This window comes from Orycteropus afer, unplaced genomic scaffold (genome assembly GCF_000298275.1).
Source record: "Orycteropus afer afer isolate SDZICR_OR568_19922 unplaced genomic scaffold, OryAfe1.0 scaffold00010, whole genome shotgun sequence".
NCBI classification, from domain to species: domain Eukaryota; kingdom Metazoa; phylum Chordata; class Mammalia; order Tubulidentata; family Orycteropodidae; genus Orycteropus; species Orycteropus afer.
Genome location: NW_006921597.1, coordinates 16,679,348 through 16,702,812, shown reverse-complemented (window position 1 = coordinate 16,702,812; position 23,465 = coordinate 16,679,348). Strand labels below are relative to the sequence as shown.

General features: G+C 41.0%; 2 protein-coding genes across 2 annotated transcripts in view; one reads left to right on the top strand and one right to left on the bottom strand.

Annotated features, from left to right (window-relative positions):
* Positions 1–445: 445 nt before the first annotated feature.
* CUNH1orf162 (chromosome unknown C1orf162 homolog) lies at positions 446–8,786 on the top strand. Its single transcript, XM_042782080.1, has 6 exons — positions 446–608; positions 6,009–6,056; positions 6,850–6,919; positions 7,761–7,861; positions 8,399–8,448; positions 8,649–8,786. Exons 1-6 carry the CDS (start codon positions 446–448, stop codon positions 8,784–8,786), a joined length of 570 nt encoding a protein of 189 aa, XP_042638014.1.
* A 10,067-nt stretch (positions 8,787–18,853) lies between these two features.
* The window catches only part of LOC103204103 (transmembrane domain-containing protein TMIGD3), a 37,555-nt gene continuing 32,943 nt past the window's right edge, over positions 18,854–23,465 (bottom strand). The window contains 3 exon segments of the mRNA XM_007949247.1: positions 18,854–18,924; positions 20,871–20,971; positions 21,870–21,936. Coding sequence (XP_007947438.1) covers positions 18,854–18,924; positions 20,871–20,971; positions 21,870–21,936 — 239 coding nt within the window.

Here is a 23,465-nt window from a genome sequence, read left to right as displayed (position 1 = left end):
AGGGAGCCAGTTAGGATAATTAGGGTCTAGGTGGAAGCTGATGGTGACTTTGGCAAGGATGGTGATAATAACAAAAAAGATGTAGACACATTTCATGTACATTTTAGAACTGGAATTGACCAACTTGCTTCTTAGCTAGTTGGGTATTCTATTGAGGGAAGTGTGTAAATTGGCTCCCAGGCAGCTGGCTCTGTGGTGATGCTGTTGAGATAGAGAATAAAAGAGAAGCAGATTTCAAGGAAGCAGGTACTGAATTCAGTTTCATTATTGAATATGAGTTTACAATTAAATCTCCATATGGTGACATGCAGGAAAGTAGCTTAAACTCTGATCAAAGATATGACTAGAAATACAAATTAAAGTATCAGTAGCATAGAGATAATAAGTTAGGGCCTGGGAGTGGGTGGAATAACTTAGGAACACTGTATAGAGTGAGTAGAGAAGGATGTCTCAGGCAGATGAGATGAACGAGAGCTCATCGGCAAGGGACGATGAGGAGGGGCCAGACCATGCAGAAGAGGTGTGGAGGAGGACGATGGATCATAAATTCATCACAGATCAGGTGGTTACTCCTATTACAGCTGTTGTTCTACAGGTGGATTCTACAAGTATCTGTCTTGTATCAGCTATTTTGGAAAATGCTTTTGCCAAAGGAAAACAAGCAAAGACCATGCTTTCACCTGTCAAGTGCAGGGCATCACTTTGTGGAGAGCAGTGTCGCAGAAATCAGGAGTGATGAATTTTATGTAGGAATAGTTCTATACCATCTATACCATCTCTCTGGTTCTCTGTCATCCATCTAGTTTCTAGAAAACTTTATCATCTTGCCATTGCCCAGGATACCATGCAGGTCTACTATTTTAAAGATATAATGACTGGACATGATGAGAAAGAAGTAACAAACACTATTCAGATGCTGTAGTGAGATCTAGGCATGACTGTGGATGATAGATAACCTCTATGAAAATTCAGAGGGCTGACACTTCAGGAAAATTTCTGGTAATTTGGAGCATGTGAAAGCAAGTTGCTTCACTTTGCATCACCTGCCTTAAGAAAACAGCCCAGTGGGCCTCTTTAGATTTTGAGTACAACATTTGGAGTGCTGATCTGACCCATTTTGTGAATAACCAACCCATCAGGCTACCAGTTTTGGGTGAATCCTAAAAAAAGAATAAGATCAAAAACTAGTTTAGATTATGGTGCAAACTGCTCCAACACTTGGACCTTATTAGCCAGCTGTACTGGGTGGAACAAATCAAAACCCATTGTCATCAGTTACGGCGCATAGCAACCCTATAGCACAGAGCAGAACTGCCTCCTAAGGTTTCCAAGGCTGTAATCTTTACAGTAGCAGACTGCCACATCTTTTCCCCTGTGGAGCAGCTAGTGGGTTTGAACCACTGACTTTTTCATTAGCAGCAGAGTGCTTTAGCCATTGTGCCACCAGGGCTCCTCACTGGATTGAATAGTGTCCCACAAAAATGTGTATCTACCCAGAAACTGTGAATTTGATCTTATTTGGAAATAGCACCAAAAAAAGATCCTATTTAACCTCAAATAAGATGAGGTCATACTTGATTAGGGTAGGCCGTAAACCTAATAGGTCTAATATCTTTATTTAAAAAAAAAAAAAAAAAAACAACCACTGCCATCGAGTTGATTGTGACTCATAGCAATCCCCACTGGATTTCCAAGGTGGTACATCTTTATGGAAGTAGATTACCTTATCTTCCTTCCACGGGGCAGCTGATGGGTTTGAACCACCACCTTCTGGTTAGCAGTCAAAGGCCTAAGGCACTGCACCACCAGAGCTCCTTAATATCCTTGTAAGAAGAGAGAAGTTTGTGCACAGACACAGACACTGATGAGAAGACCATGTATAGATGCTGCACAAGCCAAGGAACACCTAGGATTGCTGGCAACCAACAGAAGCTAGGAGAGAGGCATTGGACAGATTCTTTCTTGGAACTTCCAGAAGGCACCAACCCTGCCAACTCCCTGATTTTGAACTTCAAACCTGCATAATTATGACAGAATCCATTTCTGTTGTTTTAAGCCACCCAGTTGCTGGCCATTTGATAGGGCAGGCCCAGGGAATTAATACCCTAGCAAATCCATGGTGTGCAAAGTGTCTGGGACCGATAGAGATGGTGTAAGGATCCTCTAGTAAACCTTGATAGAATCACAGCACAGACCCCCAAAGACTTTAGAGCAATGCCAAGACCTCTTCCACAGATTCTCCTTTTAGAAAATAGCTCTTGGCTTCTTCCTAAGCCCTGGTAAAAACACCTGACCATGGAACTCAAGGACTCATTCTCCCATTATTTACTCTCAAACAGAGAACTCTGTTTTTTTAGGACCCTGTACACAATTCATAATAAATCTATTGTTTATTGTTTATTATTTCTCTCCTCAATTAGCCACTTAGCTCCATGAGATTAGAAATGTTCCTGCCTTGCTGTCTGAAATATCCACATTACTGAGCACCCTGTCTGGCTCATAACATGTATTTAATGATTATATCTAGTATTATTTTATGAATAGATATTTATTTATAAATATATGATTCACTTTGCCTTGCAGGGAACTTAACACTCTTATCACACAGATCTGCACAGCTACTAGCTAACTCTTGCACTGTTTGCTTCTCCTTTTTTATCTCCCTGGTTAGAATAGATGAGATTGTAAACTATTGATGACAATGACCATGTCATACAGCTGTGACCCCACAATGTCTGGGTGGTTAAAGTAAATAAATAACTACTTAATTAGAAAAAAAAAAAAAACCCTCAAATATTAATACTGAATTAGAAATAAACTTGGTTTCTCTCCTTATATCCTGGCAATCACGTGTCAAATGACGCAAAAGAAACTCTCTGGTCATGGGATTTAAAAAGATAGAATTCTGTTGGCCTCAAAGAGGAAGTCTACCCTTAGCTTAGACAAGATCTTTGTGACACACAGCTGGATGATGGAAGCAGTGACAGTAATCTTTATTTCATCATTTCTGAAAAATAGGAGTAGTAATAAATGCAAGTGAAAAGTTCTGCCTTCGACAATTTCATCTTCTGACTGGACTTTTTCTAAAAAGGTAAATGTATTTACTATATGCTTTTAATCTGGAGGAGCTCTGGTAGCACAGTGATTAAGGCATTTACCTGCTAAACAAAATGTCGGCAGTTTAAACCCACCAGCTGTTCCGTGGGAAAAAGAGGCAGTCTGCTTCTGTAAAGATTTCAGCCTCGGAAACCCTATGAAGCAGTTCTGCTCTACCCTAAAGGGTCCCTGTGAGTCGGAATCAACTCAGTGCAGTGGCTTTGGATTTTTTGGTTTCATTTTAGCCTAGATGAGATATTTACTCTCCACAAGAAAAGCATCCAATCGTTAGTGGCTTCATCTTTTTTCCTTTTAGCTATTTGGTGGGAGATGGGTTGTATTTGAATGACTGCAATTAGTTGGTAGATTTTATGGCAATCAGAAAATCTCCAGGGTCGGACAGAGCATGGAAACAGCTATATATAGCACAGTTCCTATTTTAATTTATGCTCTGTCAGAATTTTTTTTTCCCAGCCCGTCCACCCATCTATCCACCCGTAGATCAATGCTTGGCATCACTGACAACGCAGTAGTACATGCAAAAGGGTTCATCTTTGTTGTCTGTACTTCCTGTGTACCTCTCTATGTCTTCCTCTTCCTCAATGCCACTGGGTTTGACCACTCACTTTTGGTATGTTGCCCTTCCTTCACCCAAATCAATACTTGTCTCTGTCAAATGTTTTGAATTGTTGTTTTCAAAAGGAAATGTGTTTTCTGCATTTCTTGGCCTGGTTTTGTAAGTTGCTATTTCCCTGTGACATTGTGTGATGGTTTTGTCATTCTGGGTGAGGTGACCTAACTTATTTTATAGTGACTGTGATAAAATTTCTTTGTTATGATTGTAAATTCAGAGCCACTCATAGGAAGGAAGGATTTTATGGAAACCTGTGATCCTCCCTTCTCCCATATTCCGTGGTAGAGTCTAGTATAAGTTAGTACTTGAGTTAGTACAAACATATTTGGTCATTCTGAAGATACTATGTCAATACTTATGGTGCTCTGAAAAGAGCACTATTGACTTATAAATTAGACAAGATACAAAAAAGTGCTGGAAAAATCGTTACCACTGTTGATTCTTTTGTGGTCTGCACACTTCCTAGTCTCATAACTCGAACTTCTCACTCAACTTCCTTGTTGGCACTTCTCATACTTCTGTGACCTAAAAATGTTGTGTCAAGTATCAATTTCTTGATAATGTTGCTGTTGCTGCTGATATAATCGGTATGTGACAATGAGATGCCCTTCTTCCAACCCACCCCCTGTCCAAGGACTTGGAAATTAACTTTTGAGAGTTGAATGATTAAAACACGTAAATAATTTATGGCATTAATTGTCTAAATAAATCACCTTAAAATACAGCAGAAATAATACCGGTTAACGTTTTTGTTACGGGTTTGCCTGAATGTGGAGTAAAATTGTGACCTCTTAAGAAGTAATGAGGGATACATGCAAAATTTTATGCAAAAAAAAGTTCCCTTCATTTTTATTTATTTAAATTAAAATTGGGAATAATTTCTATCAATAAGCAGGAAATTCGTTAAGCAAGTTACAGTATGCAGATGTAACAGAAAGATCTATCACCGTTAACAGTGTTTATAAAGAGCTTTCAAAGCATGGAAGAATGCTTATGGTAAAAAGTTTTTTAAAAAAAGGAGGCTATAACTTCAGGTATGTTTGGTTTTAAAAAAAAATGAATGGAAAATACAACTAAAAGGAAATATATCAACATATTAACAATGGATGGTGGGAATTTGGATGATTATACTTTTCTGCTTCTTTATGCTTTTTAGTATCAAAACAAATTAAAAGGAGAAAATATAGAAGGCTTAGCAAAATAAACAAAATCATAGCCTAAACAAAGATATTGGCTACTTCAAAAGACGATATATGCATAGAAGAGACATCTGGTAGAGCTTAGAAGAAGGTCCTCCAAGAGCAAGCCTGTCATCATTTACATCAAGCAGATATTGTGGGAGAGTGGAAGGGCAGTGTTTGCTCAGGGAGACAGCTGGAGGGGTGTGAGAATGCATGGGAGGGAAGAACACAGGGAAGAGGTAACTATGGGGAGGAAGTGCAAAGAGAGTTGTAACATTGTGGGGTCAATGTCATAAGACAAAGTGTATGTGAACTGCTGTATGGAAAATGAATTTGCTCTGTAAACTTTCACCCAAATCACAATAAAAATTTTTAAAAAAAAGAGCAAGCCTGTCAAACTTTGCCTAGGACCACCAGGGAAGAGTGAGGTATGTAACACTCTGTCAAAGTCATCTATTCAAGGTCCCTAGATGGTGCAAATGGTTTGCCCCAGACTGCTAACCTAAGCGTTGGTGGTTCAAACCTACCCAATTATCATGGGAAAAAAAGCCTGGTGTTCTGCTTGGCCTTAAGATTACAGCCCGAAAAACCCTATACAGCAGTTCTCTTTAACACAAGGGGTGGCCATGAGTCAAAATCAACTCAACAGCAACTAACAATAAAATCATCTATTCACCTTTTTTCATACTTCTTTAATTCAGTGCTTACAAAGCACAATTATGGTTATAATTTGGCTTTCTTTTGAATGTTTTGATAGCTAGAGTACACCAGTTACAATATGTTTCTTATGTCATTCCAGTTTATACATCAATTTCCTGAGTTGGCGGGAATCAGTTCTAGAGAAATCCATCAATTCTTGGTGTCCTGACAAGATCGTATTTTTGGACCTGCAAAGCTGAGAACCTTCTGCTGAGCCACGGTAACAATGACTTTACTCTGGGCCTTGTAAAGTCTGTGACCACTGGCCTCATTAGAACACCCACAATTTGCCTCTCACTTATTGTTACTCTTCTTATATTAACATAACAGTCTCAGTATCACGCTCTCACATGCCTCTCTTTTCCAGGTTTTTTAAGAGATATCTTGTTTATTCTCAGGGGAAGACAGCATGGGAGGATATCCCTCCAAACATAAATCCCAGATCGGTGAGTTCATGAGAGGAACTATCATCCACCTCAATACTGACTTGAAATGAACTAGAATAATGAAATGGTGTGGAAGGGTTGTAATGCGTCACTGGCTAGTGCAATTCTGGACTTGGAGAAACAGATTTCACCATGATGCAGAATCTAATGCCAGGAGGAATGAAAAGAAGAGTCACAGAGAACCACTTGGACCTCCAACTTAAGTAAACGATGCCTTCAGTTCTTGTTAGTATACCAGATGGATAGTTTAGGAAAATCGAATTCATTACTCTTGTTGTTGTTCTGGTTATGGTGTAGGCATTTGGAAAATTAACCATGGCTACCTTTAGTCAGGCAATTTAATAGTTGCCCTGCCAACAAACAAGCAAACAGACAGCAATTTCCATGGTCATATTGACTTTGGGAACCACTAGTTCTAGGTTTCACTTTTGGTTCTCTACATCCAAACTCATGATTCTCTGCTTAGGTCAGAGGAGGCCTATCTCCCAAGGATCCACATCAAAATCTTTGAGAAGGGAGAGACATGAAGTGTTTATGCTTATCAAAGGGACATATGACTGCAAACAGTAGACTCCTTTCATTTGTGTAGCTGATTTTTAAAAAAATCCTCATTCACGTTTTTATTTTAAAGGACCCAGGATCTAAGAAACAATATTCTCCTTTATTTAGAGTGGCAGCCCATCCTTAACCTTCACTGATTGTTTGTGTAGGATAAGGCATCTGGGGACCAGTGAACTGGAAGGATTCCATGAGAAGCAGCAGACACACTAATGCCTTTCATGTTCTCTTGCAGATGAGCAACAGCCCCACTTCACAGCAGCTCCAGCGGCTCCCTCTGCGCCCTGTCTCCCTGCCATCCCCAAGTAAATGACCATTCTCGACCCATTTCACCTTGTACAACATGGCATTTGATTTTGTGTTGAGGGTTTTTCCTTGGGAAACTGGGGTGGGGGGTAATGGAGAATGGACGAGGGACAGAAAAAGAACTAAATAGGTTTTTGATCATAGGATTATGGTTCTTAACTTGGGTTGTCCTGAACTTTAGGAGGTAGCGTAGTGCCTAAGACACTTGACTGCTAACTAGAAGGCTGGTGGTTCAAACCTACCAGCCACTCCTTGGAAGGAGAGTTGGGCAATCTACTTCCGTAGTGATACAGCCTCAGAAACCCAAGGAGGGGTCGCTATGAGTCAGGTCTGACTCAATAGCACGTAACAACAACAACAGCATTGGACAAGTTATTTGTGCTCAACTAGTAACCTAAAGATTAGCAGTTCCAACCTGCCCAGAGGGTCCGTGGAAGAAAGCCCAAGTGGTCTGCTTCCATAAAGATTACAGTCAAGAAAACCCTTGGGGCAGTTCTACTCTGTAATACACAGGGGTTGCCATGAGTCAGAATTCACTCAGCAGCAACAGGTTTGGTTAGAGCTTTAGGAGATCCATGAGTCTCTTAAATGTGCTATTGTATGTAGACCTAAGATCATTTTGGGGTAGAAGAGAGTCCACAGCTTTCATTGAATTCTCAAATAGATGTGGAAATCTGAGAACAAAAAGTTGAAAACTAGTGGGTAGGAGTGCAAATCAACCAACCAGAGTAAAAGCCATTTCAGTGGTTTGTCCATAGGTGGGAGCAGTTACACTCTGGCCTTTAGGAAAGGCCTTCAAAAACTCAGCGGTTCATCTGCTCCCTTTCTTTGCCAAAACAGCAAAGAGCTTCCTCATCTGATTTTGGCCTTTTTCGCTGGGGTTCTACTGACACTGTTGCTAATGGCCCTTGTCCTCCTCATCATAAAGAGCTACAGAAAATGTAAGTGGTCCCCAAAAGATGGAACAACCCTTCTTTTTTTCTCTACCATTAAACATAAAGTTAACTAGGGGAGGAAACACTGCAAAAATAAAATTTAAAAAATATATGTAGAGAGAGAGTTAACTATGACTGAGTAGGAGTTACTGGGTTGTGTAAACAGTTAACGTGCTTGGCTGCTGACTGAAAACTTGGAAGTCTGAGTCCACCCAGAGGTACTTCAGAAAAAAAGTCCTGGTTATTTACTTCTGAAAAATCAGCTATTGAAAACCCTACGGAGCACAGTTCTGCTCTGACACACATAGGGTTGCCGTGAGTCAGAACCGACGCGACAGCAGCTGGTTTTGGTTATGAGTGAAGAAGAGGCAGGGGTGGTAGCAGCCCATGACCACAAATTCCTTCACCTCACTCTCTACCTTTCCGGCCTCCAAAACCTTCTCCACACTCTGCCCCTTGTGCCCAAGACTTAGGGGAGAGGCTTCTGATCCCTCCAGGTCCCCTTAATGAAACTTGTCCCTTTTCTTTCTGGCCCTGTGGCAGGTCACTCCAGTCCCCAGGTCCTGGATCCTCACTCAGATCCTCCAGCTAAGGTAAGGTGACCATGTTGTTTCTAGGACACTGGAGGCCAGCTGCCACTGGAATTTCCCTCTTTGCTCTGCGTTACTGCTTCTGATAGTGGTGCTGCTTTTCAGACTCTGGGCAAATGACTCTGGGTTTCCTTTGCCCCTCTAGACCATAGCTTTCCAAACCTCTGGCTGCTTCCTTCTTCCTCCCTTTTCTTCCTTTGCAGCTTTCAGCCATCCCAGAGGAGTCACTTACCTATGCCATGATGACTTTCAAAACCTCAGAAACGAGCAATCACTTGACTGAAAACCATTTTGCAGACTTGGACCCCATTGTCTATTCTCAAGTTAAAGTGAAAAACTAACCCTGCCTTTCCAGTGAAGCTGGCATTCTATTCCTCTCATCTCAGAGCCATCTCTGTATATTATTTCCCTTATTAAAAATTTTTGGACCACAACCTAAGTGGAACTGCATTTATTTGGGTATGATCTGGCGATGTTACCCAGAAATTTGGAAGACCAGTGGTCAGGCTTTTTCCAGACCAGAGAAAAGATTACTGGCTCTCATATTTGGACATATAGCCTGTTGAACCCTTGAGGGCCAAGACTGCCTCCCTTATATCCTTCCAGGGGTTTTCAGTGCACAGAGTATTCACTCAGCACCATTGATCAACTTTGAGGAGCCAGCCAAGTGAGCAGTCTATCACGGATCTCAAACAATGAGTTCAAAGATCTTATTGAACCTTCTGCAGTGTTGGCTTCTTCTTCATTTGTTTGTATCCATTACCTTCTCCAGTGGTCAGAAAAGACTAACAGATGGACAGGTGATGGTGGGGTACAGTTTCAAACTCAGCCACTAACCAGCTGCATAATTTGGTCAAGTTTGTTAATCTTTTTAAGCCTCAGTTCCTTCATATTGAAAATACAATTAATAACATTTATCTCTAAGAGTTAGTGTGAGGATTAAATGAGATACCATATGTATAAGCACTCTATACATCCCAGAGTTCTAGGTAAATATGAAGTACTTATTCCTGGGTAAGGAATAAGCCAGTGGTGTAGTGGCTAAGACATTTGACTGCTAACCAAAAGGTTGGTTGTTCAAACCCATCAGCTGCTCCATGGAAGAAAGATGAAGCAGTCTGCTTCCATGAAAATTTACAGCCTTGAAAACCCAATGGTGGCATCACCATGAGTCACAATCAATTCAATGGCATTGAGTTTTTAAGTTTTTTTATTCCCTGGTAATGCAAATGGTTAATGTGCTCAGCTGCTAACCAAAAGGTTGGAGGTTTGAGTCCACCCACGGGGCCTCAGAGGAAAGGCCTGGCTATCTACTTCCCAAAAAATCAGCCATTGAAACTCTATGGAGTACAGTTCTAGTCACTGAGGGGAACAATCCTAATGACACACATGGGGTCAGCCATGAATCTGTGTTGACTCAATAGCAACTGGTTGGTACTGTGTAAAGCAGTATTCAAATGTAGATTTCCACTTCCCTGCTTTAGCATAAGAGATATGCATAACAACATTATGTGGGAGCAAAAGGAAAGATTCATTTAAGCATCAATCCCAAAAAATTCCAATAGACAATGCCGTCAAAATAGCGGAAGAAAATTTTTTAACTAGATAAGCTTACCCAGAAGTTCTTATATAAATAGGAAACAAGGAAAATTCTTAAAAAATAAAAAGGTTATGTGGGAAACTTAACCCTGACAGCTAACTAAAAGTACTGTTTCATTAAGTATGATAAATTACAACTATATGGTAATAGTGCATGAATAAATAAATCAAGGGACTATAATTTAAAAAGAAGACATTAAAATAGACCAAAATTCATAAGGAAATTTAGAATGTGTTGAAGTTAGCATATCATATCCTATCATTTGGGGGGACATTGTTTACTCAATAACTGGTGTTATGAAAAATTGGTAACCAGTAGATGGATATAAAATAAAATCCATACATATTTTCTTTATGTCAAAGTAAAAAGTGGCATATAAGTACTTTTTTAAAAACAGGAGAATTAAAAAATAATAATAATCTCAGAGTTGATCAGGGCTTTGAATGTATGACCCAAAGCCCAGACTCCAAAAGAGTTTAACTTGACTTATAAAATACGAGTTAAAAAATCAAAACACATAGTTTGGTTAACCATTCGTCTGTTGGTGGGGCACTTAGGTTGTTTCCAAACTATGGTATATGCACACAATGGAACACTATGCAACATTAAAGAATAATGAAGACTCAGTGAATCACCTCACAACATGAATGAACTTCGAGGTCCTTATGCTGAGTGAAGTAAGTCAATCACTGAAGGACAAATATTGTCTGAGTCCATTATTGTAAATAGTCAAGGAAAGGTTTACACAGGGAAAGGAATTTTCTTTGTTTGTTACCAGGGAAGGTAGGGACAGGGAAGGGAGGAAAAATAGAAGGATAATTAAGAGACAGGTTTGATATGGATGAAAGGAACAGCAATATAACAAAAGAGTGTGATTAGCTCCATATCACTAAGAAAAAGGAATACATGGAGAGGTGCACAAGAGGTACAGACAATAAAGGCAAACACTATTGCAGGCACAATACTGCATTACCGGTAACAGCAAACACTAATATACGGATGAATATATAGGTAGAAGGGTTTGGATAGATAAATTAAAATAAACCCACCACCATACATAGGTGTGGCAGTAGATACTCCTACATATGTATTTGTATGTGCTATAAAAATGTTTATATGCAGTTTAAACATAATAGGAGGCAAATTTAGGATAGCTTGTTAGCCACAACTAAGCACCTTGAGAGAATAGGTCACTGGTCCTGCAGGCTGGGGCCGTGGTCGTGGAGGACATCAAGCTCAATTGGCACAACAGCATATACAAAAATATTGTTCTACATCTTACTTTGGTGAGTAGCGACAGGGGTCTTAAAAGTTTGTGAGCGGCCAGCTCAGTGGCAACCATTGGTCTCTCCTCATCCAGAACAAAGAAGAGTGAAGAAAATCAAAGATGCATGGAAGGAGTTAGTACAAAGGACTAAAGGACCATGAGAACCTCAACCTATATGACCCAGAGACTAGAAGAACTAGATGGTACTCGACTACCAATGTCAATCACTCAGAAAGAGCTCAAAATTGGAGATCCTGTATAGAGTGGGAGAAGAATGTGGAACAAAGTTCAAAGTCATAAAATAGACTGGGTTCACTGCTCTGATAGAGACTGGTGAAACCCCCAAGACTATGGCCCCTAGTCACCTTCTGGGCCTGGAATTGAACTCGCTTCAGTGGCTTAACTCTCAGCCAAATAATAGACAGGGCTATGAGCTGAACACTTACACCAGGGAGATGCACTCCTTAGACCAATCAACCGTGGAAGATCAAAAGAGCAATATTTGCACAGGGAGAAAAGTAGGGAGGCAGGAATGCATAGGCAAGAAGGACACAGGGAAAGGGTAATCACAGGGAGGAAGTGGGAGGTAAGATGTTACACTGCAGGGAATATAACCAGCATCACAAAAGAAAATGTGTATGTGAACTGTTGAGTATAAAACTAATCTGTTTTATAAAATTTCACCCAAGTCACAATTTAAAAAAAAATCAGAAGAAAAATTATAAGCTTGAAATACATTTGAAAAGCTTCTCGTAGAAAAAGGATTAACTTTCTTAATATGCAAAATTTCCCATAAATCAATAAGAAACATCAGCAACTAGTGTGTGTCGGGGGGACCACCACTCATTTGTCAGTTTGTCATACTGTGGTGGCTTGCATGTTGCTGTGAGGCTGGAGGCTATGCCATCAGTATTTCAAATACCAGCATGGTCACCCATGGTGGACAGGTTTCAGCAAAGCTTCCAGACTAAGACAGACTTGGAAGAAGGAAGGGGCCATCCACTTATCAAAGAATTGTCTGTGAAAACCTTAAAAATAGCAGTGAAACACTGCCTGATATATTACTGGAAAACCTTATGAATAGCCCTGAAACATTGTCTCATATAGTGCTGGACGCTGAGCCACTCAGGTCAGAAAACACTCAAAGTATGACTAGGGAAGAGCTGGCTCCTCAGAGTAGAGCTGACCTTCATGATGCAGATAGAGTAAAGCTTTTGGGGCCTCCATTTGCTGATGTGGCAGGACTAAAAATGGGAAGAAACAGCTGCAAACAAAAAACAAATCAAACTCACTGCCATCAAGTGGATTCCAACTCATAGTAACCCTCTCTTGGGTTTCCAACATGGTAAATCTTTATGGAAATAGATTGCCCACTCTTTCTTTTGTGGAGTGGATGGTGGGTTTGAACCGCCAACCTTCTGGTAAGCAGTAAAAAATGTATAAAGTATGAATCTAGGAAAATTGGAAGTTGTCAAAAATGAAATGGAACATATAAAGATCAATATCCTAGGCATTAGTAAGCTGATATAGACTGGTTTTGGCCATTTTGAATCAGACAACCATAAGATCCACTATGCTGGGAGTGACAAATTGAAAAGAAATAGTGTGGCACTCATCATCACAAAGAATGTTTCAAGATCCATCCTGAAGTACAAGGTTGTCAGTGATAGGATAATATCCATACACCTATAAGGAAGACTAGTTAATACTACTATTATTCCCATTTATGCCCCAACCACCAAAGCCAAAGATGAGGAAATTGAAGATATTTTACCAACTTCTGCAGCCTGAAGTTGATCAAACATGCAATCAAGATGTATTGATTATCACTGGTGATTGAAATGCAAAAGTTGGAAACAAAGAAGAATCACCAGTAGTCGGAAAATATGGCCTTGGTGATAGAAATGTTCCTGGAGATCACATGATAGAATTCTGCAAGACTGATGACCTATTCATTGCAAACAACATAAATGATGGCTACACACATGGACTTTGACAGATGGAGTATATAGGAATCAGATCGACTACATCTGTGGAAAGAAGGGACAGAGAAGCTCAATATCTTCAGCCAAAACAAGGCCAGGAGCTACTGGGGAACAGATCACAAGTTGCTCACATGCAAGTTCAAGTTGGAGCTGAAGACAATCAAAACAAGTCCACAAGAGCCAAAATATAACCTTGATTTTATCTCTTCTGAATTTAGAGACCATCTAAAGAACAGATTTGATACACTGAACACCAATGACCAAAAACCAGAGGAATTGTGGGATGACATCAAAAACATCATCCATGAAGAAAGCGAAAGGTCATTAAAAAAAAAAAAAAAAACAGGAAAGGAAGAAAAGACCAAAATGGATGTCCAAAGAGATGTGAAGTAAGAGACTTCAAAACTTACTCTGGAATGGAGAGAAGCTAAAATGAATTGAAGAAATGACAAGATAAAAGAGCTGAACAGAAGATTTCAAAGAGCAGCTTGAGAAGACAAAGCCAATTGTTATAATGAAATGTGCAAAGATCTGGAGTTAGAAAAGCAAAAGGGAAGAACATACTTGTGTTTCTCAAGCTGAATGGACTGAAGAAAAAAATTAAGCCTAGAGTTGCAATATTGAAAGATTCTATGGGCAAATATTCAATGATGCAGGAAACATCAAAAGTAGATGGAAGGAGTACACAGAGTCACTGTACCAAAAACAATTGGTTGATGTTCATCCATTTCAGGAGGTGGCATATGATCAAGAACCAATGATATTGAAGGAAGAAGTCAAAGCTGCACTGAAGGAATTGACAAATACAAATGATTCTTAAACATAAAAAGATACCTAACTTTGCTCTTAATAAGAGAAATATTAATTAGAATGACAATTGTGTTGTTGCTGTTATTTGCCGTCGAGTCGCCCCCGACTCATAGCGACCCCTCCTTGGGTTTCCGAGGCAGTATCACTACGGAAGTAGTATTGCCCAACCTTCCTTCCGAGGAGTGGCTGGTGGGTTTGATAATATGTTTTCATCACTATCAATAAGATCAGAAAAATTCAAAGAGTTTGTTAACAAACTGTGTGGGTTGTGGGGAACCAAGACATACACACACTGTTGGAGAGAGTAAGTTGTTACAAACAATGTGGAAAGCAATTTGGCAATCACTAACAACACTTTAAATTCTATTTTTAAGAATTTATTTTACCTAAATATGTGGACAATCACCTAAGTAATTTTAATTGCAGCATTAATCAAATTAGATAGCACTTACTGGAGCATATTATAATCTAGGCATTATTCTAAGTGCTTGGTACATATTAGTGCATTAAATCCTCACACAACACTCAACAAAAAAACCAAACTTACTGCCGTCAAGTCAGTTCTGACTCATAGCGACCCCTCCTTGGGTTTCTGAGGTAGTATCTCTACAGAAGTAGATTGCCCAGTCTTCCTTCCAAGGAATGACTGGTGGGTTTGAACCATCAGCCTTCTGGTTGGCAGTCAAATGCCTTAGGCACTATGCCACCAGAGCATACAACACTATGAGGTTACAATTATTATTATTGTCATTTTATAGGTATGAGCATGGAGGCACAGACAGGTTCAATAACTTGCCCAAGTTCACATTGCTGGTAAATAGTGGCACTGGAACTCAAACCCAGATAGGCTGGTTCCAGAGTTTGTACTTACCCACTAGGTTCAACTCTCTGTAACAGTGAAAGATTAAAAAAAAAAAAAAGCTTATTGAGCAGGGACTGGTGAATGGAGTCTAATGCAAGTGGTTGAAAGAACGAGGCAGTCCTCTGTAGGTTCTAATAAGGAAAAACCTCCAAAGTGTATTGCTAAATGCAAAGTGCACTTGCAAGCTGATGAAAAGAATTTTGAATTTTCTCCAATCATGTAGAGTATATATAAACATTCTTGTCTATAGTTACTATATTTCTGGAAGAAAATACAAGTAAACTGGTCATGGTGATTGCCCTGGAAGAAGAACTTGGTTACTGAGGGACAAGGATGGGAAGGAAGGGTGCTTCCCTTAAAAATCTTTTTGTATCTCTTGAAGTTGTTCATTTACCATAGTGGGGATCTTCAGCAGGGCTCCTGTTCCCCATCTGAATTCTGAATCAATGGAGAAAGAAGACAAAGTGCTCATCAGACCAAAATATCATCTTTATTATTAATATAGTTGACACTGGAGAATATGGCTTGTGCAGCTGCAGAGAGTGGGCTTTGGAATATTGAATCCCATAGTTGACAGAGCTGGACCAGGGAAAGCCCCAGGACCACCCACAGTGGCTCAGCCTGCCCCCCAAAGTTACAGAAGAGATCACATGCTTGTTGAAAAATGTTCATACCCAACAGAGAAAAACAGGAAGAGGAAGAGGCAGATTATGTATATCTGGTTCCTACTCCCAGACTCACATATCTGACAGATGACTCCCTCTCACAGGGAGCCATTGCAGTGTGCAATCCTAACAGAGCTCCGTCCATAGGAAAGGAATAAGGAGAGAAGCCGCTTTGGCAAATCTCTTTTAAAAATACAGTAAATAATATTTTACAAAATTAAGACAAGGAACAAAACTCAAAATCATACAAAAGACCAGGATTACTAGTATGATAGAGACTGGTGGAACCCTTGAGACTATGGCCTTTAGCCACACTTCAAGCATAGAACTGAACTACACCTTTCCGCCAAATAATGGAAACGAGAAACCCAGAAAGAGTTACCCAGGAAGAAACCCAGGAAGAGTTACACTGTGGGGATTGCAGTCACTGCCACAAAACCAAACGTGAATAAATGGTTGAATGGAAAACCAATTTGTTTTGTAAACTTTCACAGAAATCACAATAAAAAGTTACAAAAAAAATTAAGGCAAGGAAACTGAAGTTCAAGGAGATGAAATAATTTATCCAACATCACTCAGCTAGCTAGAACCAAAACTTAAGTTGAGTTCTCCGACTTCAAATTCCTCGTGTCTTGGTTCCACACCAAAGTTTCACATAGCAAGTATTGAGGCTTATTAAAATCTAGGCACATTCTAAGTGCTTGGCATGTGTTACTGCAGTAAATCCTCACAAAACATGGTGAGTTACAATGATTATAATTATCATCTTATAGATATGGAAATGGAGGCAAAAACAGAAAATAATCTGCTGGTAAGTAACAGTAAGAGTGAACCTTTGTGGTGCACTGGTTAAGTTTGACTGCTAACCATGAAGTCTGTGGTTTGAACCCACTAGCTGCTCTATTAAGGAAAGATGTGGCCATCTGCTTCTGTGAAATTTACAGCCTTGGAAACCCTATGGGGTAGTTCTACTCTGTTCTACAGGGTCACTGTGAGTTGGGATTGACTTAGCGGTACATAACAAGTGGTGGCAGGGAGACCAGGAAAGTCAGGTGACAAGATCAAGAGAGCATGATCATTCTGAAGAGAGAGTAGCTGCTCCTGGCAGCTGCTTTTGAGGGAGAAGACTGTGGACTCAGGGTTTGATAAAGGAGTATGCCTTCTGTGGGCAAAACAGGCCTAGGAGAAAGCAGAGTTTAAGGAAATGTGGACAGCAGAGAATCATGGTCTTCTCCCATTAGTTGACTATAGGAAGCACAGAGGGAGGTCTTTATGGGTTTGCACTGTTCCCAAGCTCTGGGCTGACTTCAAACAATTCTACCAACCCTGAAGTTAGAAGCCATGTCAGCTTTCCAGTCCAGAGCCAGGCTTTATTGACATAGAAAGGGTAGGATTAAGCATTGTCCTAGAGTCATCCATTTGTAAATGAAATATCAACTTAATTGCTCTTCCCTTTGTGTTCTTGAACCTTCTTGTTCTTAACAACACAGCCCTAGGTGAAGTCTAGCTTTTAGCTTGCCTATCATGAGAACTGATATGCAACCAGCCTGTTGTTGTTGTTGTTATGTGCCACCATCAAGTCAGACCTGACTCATAGTGACCCCTCTTTGGGTTTCTGAGGCAGTATCACTACGGAAGTAGATTACCCCATCTTCCTTCCAAGGAGTGGCTGGTGGGTTTGAACCGCCAGCCTTCTGGTTCGCAGTCAAGTGCCTTAGCCACTAGCTGGAGCAATGTAAGTAACTAAATAATTGACCACAGATTCAAAAGATCTTTGTAAAGGGGATAAAAATGGGTTCTTGAACCCTGGATCATGGAATCAGAACAAACCTGGAGGATTTGCAGGAGAAACAATTGCCTCAGGGTGAGTGTAAATCTTCTACGACATCTATAGATGTCTCCTTCTGTTGTGTAAGATTGATGTCTGCCATCTTGCCTTGTGTAGTAGGATATCCTAACAGACTGAATTGGATTTCTATTTACAGAAATGGTCAGCTAGTGACCCCTTATATGCATTCATTACATGGCTACAAGGGAGGGGTTGGGGGTTGTTTTGTGGCTGAGGGGAAAGAGAGCAGTTTTAATGTTGTTTGATCTGCTACTCTGAAAGGGGGCAGTATGGAAACATGAGGATGGGAGGAATGGAATGTTATCCCCATCCATATTCCTTCCTATCAGGCTGCTGAGTAGCATAGAGTCCCTACCTATGGAGAAAGGGTTATAGTGGAAGCTGAAGGGACTGTGTTCATGAAAGGCTTCATGAGATTCTAGAGCTAAGCATGTGGAGTCCGTGCAGAGTGTGTCCACAGCCAATCTCCCTGTCAAAGCCTTCCTTCAGACCACAGCGCTCCTTGAATATTCTGAGGGCTGAGGCTAGCCATCATCACATTAGAAGAGACCATGGCACTTAGAAGATCATGTTCTTATGAGGGCAGCAGAGACAGTAGTGGGAACTCCCAGAAATATCAGGAGAAACACTGCATGGGCAGAAAGGGTGCAAACATGTAGGTGGAGGCTAAGAGCTACGGTCATTAATGGCAGTAATGATAACAGACTCTCGCTTGCACCCAAAGTCTGTGAATGTCTCTATCTTGATTTCTGTTTCCAGATTTGCAAAAATATCTCAAGTTATCATTCACTCCTTGGTTCCTCATAGATCAAATCAGCCTCCATTCAGTCTGGTGGCATTTTCCCATAAAGGATATGATGAATGGTCTATAGTCTCTTCACCAAGACAGCCTGAGAACCACTGTTTTAACCTATCTTCATTTCTTTGGGTAGGACAGCACTTGATATCAATTTATAACTGGGTTGGAATACTATACTTTTAAAGAATCTTTTCCAGAAATACTTTTCCCATGAGCTATCCTAGGAGAAGTTCATCATACCTTGGAGTTCATTCAACAATGGCCAGGAATTTATTGCCTAGCAAATAAATGCAAGTGATCTGTGGTCCCCTGACCCAGATTCAGCATCTCTTCCTTGCTTTTAGCTAATTAAATGCATGAGAACTAAGATCTTGGGATCCTATCTGATTGTAGCCATCATAGCTGCTCTGGCTAACATGGTTCTTATTAACTGCAAATCACCGCCAGCAAGGTTGCAGAGAACCTTCAGAAACCTGCGAGATTAGAATCAGTCCTAAGATGTGCACCAGTTGTTATGGCAATTCTTTTGTAGCATCATTTTATTTATGAACTAAATAAAAAGAACCTTCAGTCACATCTGTTCAGTGTGAGCCATTTCCTCTGGAGTCAGGACACACGAGAAGAGCTTCAAAGAGTCGTCTACTTTGTTGAGGAATAGAAAAGGACGATTGAGGTGAGATCGAGTGTCTGTCTACCTTTGCTTAGTGTTTCTACAGCAAAAGTTGCAAACTCTGTCATGAGGGCTTTGTGGGGACTAAATACCCAAGTTTATTTTCAGGGCTGAAATCAGGTGTCATTATTGCAAAGCTTAATAGGAAAGTTTAGCGCCCTGGGCTTGCATTCACCTCTCCCAACCTTTTGTGCTATGAACACGACTACTCATTCAGAACCCAGGAATGTCAAAGTTGGAAGGGACCGAATTATTGATTCAGGCTGCCACGTTTTGGTTGCCTGAGAGCAAGGAATCAGCCCATGGCTAAAACAGTTGTATAACTCCTTGCTAAGAAGGAATATGGTTGGGTTCCATTGCCTCAACGTTCATAGCACTATGTGTCTCTCTTTTGGAGTACTTATTCAGCTGACAGTTTTACATTTGTATGATAGTTTGTCTTTCTCCCGTACTACATGATAAGCTCCGGGAAGGCAGATACTGTTTCTTTTCTCATCTTTGTATCTGCAACGTCTAGCACAGCCATTATTTGTCGATTGAATAAATGAATGAAAATTCCTGGGGAGTGTGAAAATGAGGTCCTCATTTTGAAGAGAAGAAAACAAGCCCAGAGAAGTAGAAACTTGTCCCTGGTCATGTCTTAAAGAAATGACAAAGGTGTTTTCAAAAATCTAGACTATAATTGTGTCCCACAGGGAGTGGTTTTGGGCAAACTGAGAAAAAGCTTACTGTGTCCACAGTTCCAAAGGACCTAAAGGGCAAAAAGCAAGGAATTCTATGGGAGCCAATGATTTCTTAGGGCTCCTGCTCTGGCCAATGGGGCAAACAATATCACATGGAAAAGTACCAGACCTCACAGTCCAGGATTTAGATTTCAAATTCTTCTGACTATATAAGCCTTTGCACCTTACTTACTGGTGGTGGTGGTTTTGTGCTTTCTCTGAAATATGGTTTTTCTCCATTTCCATCTCCAGAGGAGGTTGGAGTCTGATTTGTAATTGTGCCTCCAGTCTCTCACTGCCCCAAGGTGTTTTGTGGTTTGTGAGCATATTTTTCAAAACAGCAAAAATAATAAGAAGGAAAAACAAAAAGGAAAAAAAAAAAAAAACCCTACAGGCTCAATAATGGCCTGTGTCTGGCTTCTGCTCTCTGTCCTTCAGTAGTTAGCAGAATCACCACATGGTGGCCTAGATGATCTGATGGACAAAGAGACCAGCCCCTGTGACCCTGCTGCTGCCCCAAAGGGAGAAGGAGACAACTGTGTGGATAGTTACTCTGAAAATACTGCCTATTTTCTACTTAGGAATGGGGCTGTGGGCCACAGGGCTCAGGGGGAAAAAAAAATAATCACCAAAGAGGAAACTTACCAAGGGTGTGGGAATTGCAAAAGAAGATTGGTTGTTTTTCGAGCTTCTAGTTAGGCTTTTACCTGTAATCACCCAAGGGCAAAAGGAGACACAAAGATGAAGTGTCTATCCCTTGTCTCAAGACTAGAGGTGAGGTCCTTGGGCCTGGCCTCTTCCACTTCTGACTGGACTTAGGAGACCTTTCTACAGGGACCTAGGCTCCTAACCCTTTCAGATGAAAGTTTCTTTCGGTCAAAGAGTAAGGCTGCCTCCCAAAGTCTCTGTGCTGGGGAGGCATGCAGCTCTCCAGGTATTGGGTGTGGCTATCTCAGGGCCTCCTTCTTCCCTGATCTACACACACCTCCACTGAAGGAAACTACAAAGCCCTTCCGTCATCACTAAGGATGGCTTTGTCACCATAAAGCAGATGTATTCCCCAGCCCTTGGACTGACTACATTGGTCTCCATGTGTCTAGTCAGTGGAAGAAGAAGGGGCTCATGTTCACTTTTTTGAAAGCTACTCCTTGACCCCTTTAGTTTTCACTAATTCCTGCCCCAAAACTACTACTTACCCCTCCTATTCCTTTGACTTCTCCTTCTTTTGTACAAATGGCTGATTATAGAGATGATCCCTAAGCCCGTGATCAGTATGCAGATGATGAGAATGGACATCCTGGAAGGAATCACAGACAGATTTCATGTCTCTTAGAGAAAAACACCTCTGGTTCTCTGCTCAGGACCCCCGGTCTGGAATCTGTTCTTGCCACCCAGTTACAGTAGCTCTTGACAGCTATATTCTTATTCAGTGACCCTATGCCATGGACCACACTTGATTGGACCTGGAGAGAACCCCCTGATCAAGCTGGGCCAACAAGCCCCTTCCTTAGGAATTAATTTGCGTCAGGGAGTAGGAGAATCCCGTCTCAGACTGGTGAGTCTATTGAATGTGGGAGAAATAAACTCATAAACTATGAATGGATATCTTCTCCCATGGCAAAAAGCAAAAAAGGGCAGTTTAAAGAGCAAATGAAACAAACACATGTAATAGCAAATTAGAGATGGAAATAAAATCCTGATGACACTTCTGACCATTTCTGAGGATGGTCACATTCTTGCCCATGCATTTCATGAGACACTGCTTTCTCCTCAAGATGATTTGCCCTTTTTAATTAAACTAGCTAGAGGGCATTTTTGCTGCTTGCATGCAAGAGTTTCAAATCATACTTGTTTCCAAAACAAAAACCAAATTTACTGCTGTGGAGTTGATTGTGACCCACAGCGACCCCTCCTTGGGTCTCAGAGTAGCCGTCTTCCTTCTGAGGAGTGGCTGGTGGGTTTGAACTGTCAGTCTTCTGGTTAGCAATCAAGTACCTTAGGCACTACGTTACCAGAGCTCCCCATACTTGTTTAAGAGAAACCAAATAACCACATTGAGGATATATAATTCAGGTCAAGAAACAATATATAGCTGAAAAGTAATAGATTGTAAATCAATTATTATTCATGTTGTTGTCTCCCACTCCTACCCTCACCACCATCTGTGCCATTTATCTCCTAAAGTTAGAGCTCACCTGGAGTTATCTGCCTTCTGGATAACTTTGGAAGCCCTGCAGCTTCTATTCTTGTTGCCTGGAAGGCCTGAATCAGAAAGGATTTGTTGAGAGTCAAGCAAAGCCCACACCTAGACCCTTCTTTTGCCTCCCAGCTGTATCTCTGCCTGACATTCTCTCAATCCCTAGAGAGTGAGTGCCCTGCTTGACTTCCAGGCAGAGCAGAGGTATCAAGTCCAGGTGTATGATTGTGCCCTGCATAGGGCACAAATAACCAGTTGTTGTCAAGTTGATTCTGACTCCAAGTCCATGTGTGTCAGAGTAGAACTGTGCTCCATAGAGTTTTCAAGGGCTGATTTTTCAGAAGTTGATGCCAAGGCTTTCTTCTGAGGTGTCTCTGGGTTGACTCAATCCTCCATCCTTTCAGTTGGCAGCAAGGGCATTAACTGTTTGCAACACCCAGGGACTCCTGTAGGGGACTAGTAGCAGTGGCAATCCATTCCACGCTCTATTTGCCAAGCCATGCACCCTGGGATTGGACTCTGTGCACCTGGAGGAAGAAGCGCATTCCCCACATTTGCACAAAGGCACTGTATGAACTAGAAAAAATCTGTGGTTGGAGAGTCCCAGGCTGGGGACCATGGGCAAGGACACTAGTGGTATCAGAAGACCAGTCCCTGTCCTTCAGGAACAATCAGTAAGTGATGTAATTGTCACAACATCCTTCTGACAGCCATCCAAACCCAGTGAGAGAAGTCCCACCGTGGCCACCCACAGTGCTTCTCTGATAAGACCCAGAAGAGGTCTGTGCTTCATTTAGCCTAAAGAAGGCATCTAGGTGAGCCTTCTCTTATTGGGCACCTAAAACTCAGGATGAGCTATGAAATTAAGGAAATGTGGAACCAGACCAAGGTAAAAAACACTAGGTGTGAAGGATGTTCCCCATCCAATAAAGATGCTTGCTGAATGAATGAGTTACCAGTTGGTCCAGTGTGAGAAAAGCTCTCTTTCTAACAGAGAATGGCTTCCCATCAACTCCCTGAAATCCTGCTTTGTGTTCCCAAGTCTGCCCTATTGGCATTTTCATCTGGACTATGACAGAAAAGACATCCTTTCTAGAAAGGGAAACAATAAGAATCTATAGGAGAAAAAGAGAGAGAGGCTAGTGCCTTCCAAAACTTTCAGTCTGAGAGGCAGAGAGTTTCTGGTATAAAAAGAAGTATTTCAGCCATCAAAAAAAGAAATGTAGTGAGTATCTGGAGACCCTATGTCTTAGCTTGGCCAAGAATTGTGACTGATTGGCTTGGACAGACTTCTCCCTATAGGTTCCAGGTCCATCCATACCCTTCAAGACCTCCTATTGTAAACTGCATTTCTTAAAAATAAAAGAGGGTGTGGATCAGTTAGACAATGGTATTTCTCACTGTCAATTATTAAATTATTTAAATGGACAATATTTGTTTATTATTTATTTTAAGAGTTTGTTTTACATTCAACATTACGTGTACATTTAGTTTCACTCCCCATTTACCATCCCCAACCCTAACCCAGTCTCCTCCCCTGCCTGCCCAGTAACTCTCCCCCTATGCCCCTCATAGTTATGCACTCCTGTTTGTC

What these genes read in the sequence shown, in the direction of transcription:
- CUNH1orf162 (XM_042782080.1), top strand. Translation starts at nt 446, where the DNA reads ATGTCTCAGGCAGATGAGATGAACGAGAGCTCATCGGCAAGGGACGAT. An exon ending in TCTACAGGTGGATTCTACAA is followed by an intron (nt 609 to 6,008) that starts GTATCTGTCTTG and finishes GTTTATTCTCAG; the next exon opens with GGGAAGACAGCATGGGAGGA. An exon ending in CAAACATAAATCCCAGATCG is followed by an intron (nt 6,057 to 6,849) that starts GTGAGTTCATGA and finishes GTTCTCTTGCAG; the next exon opens with ATGAGCAACAGCCCCACTTC.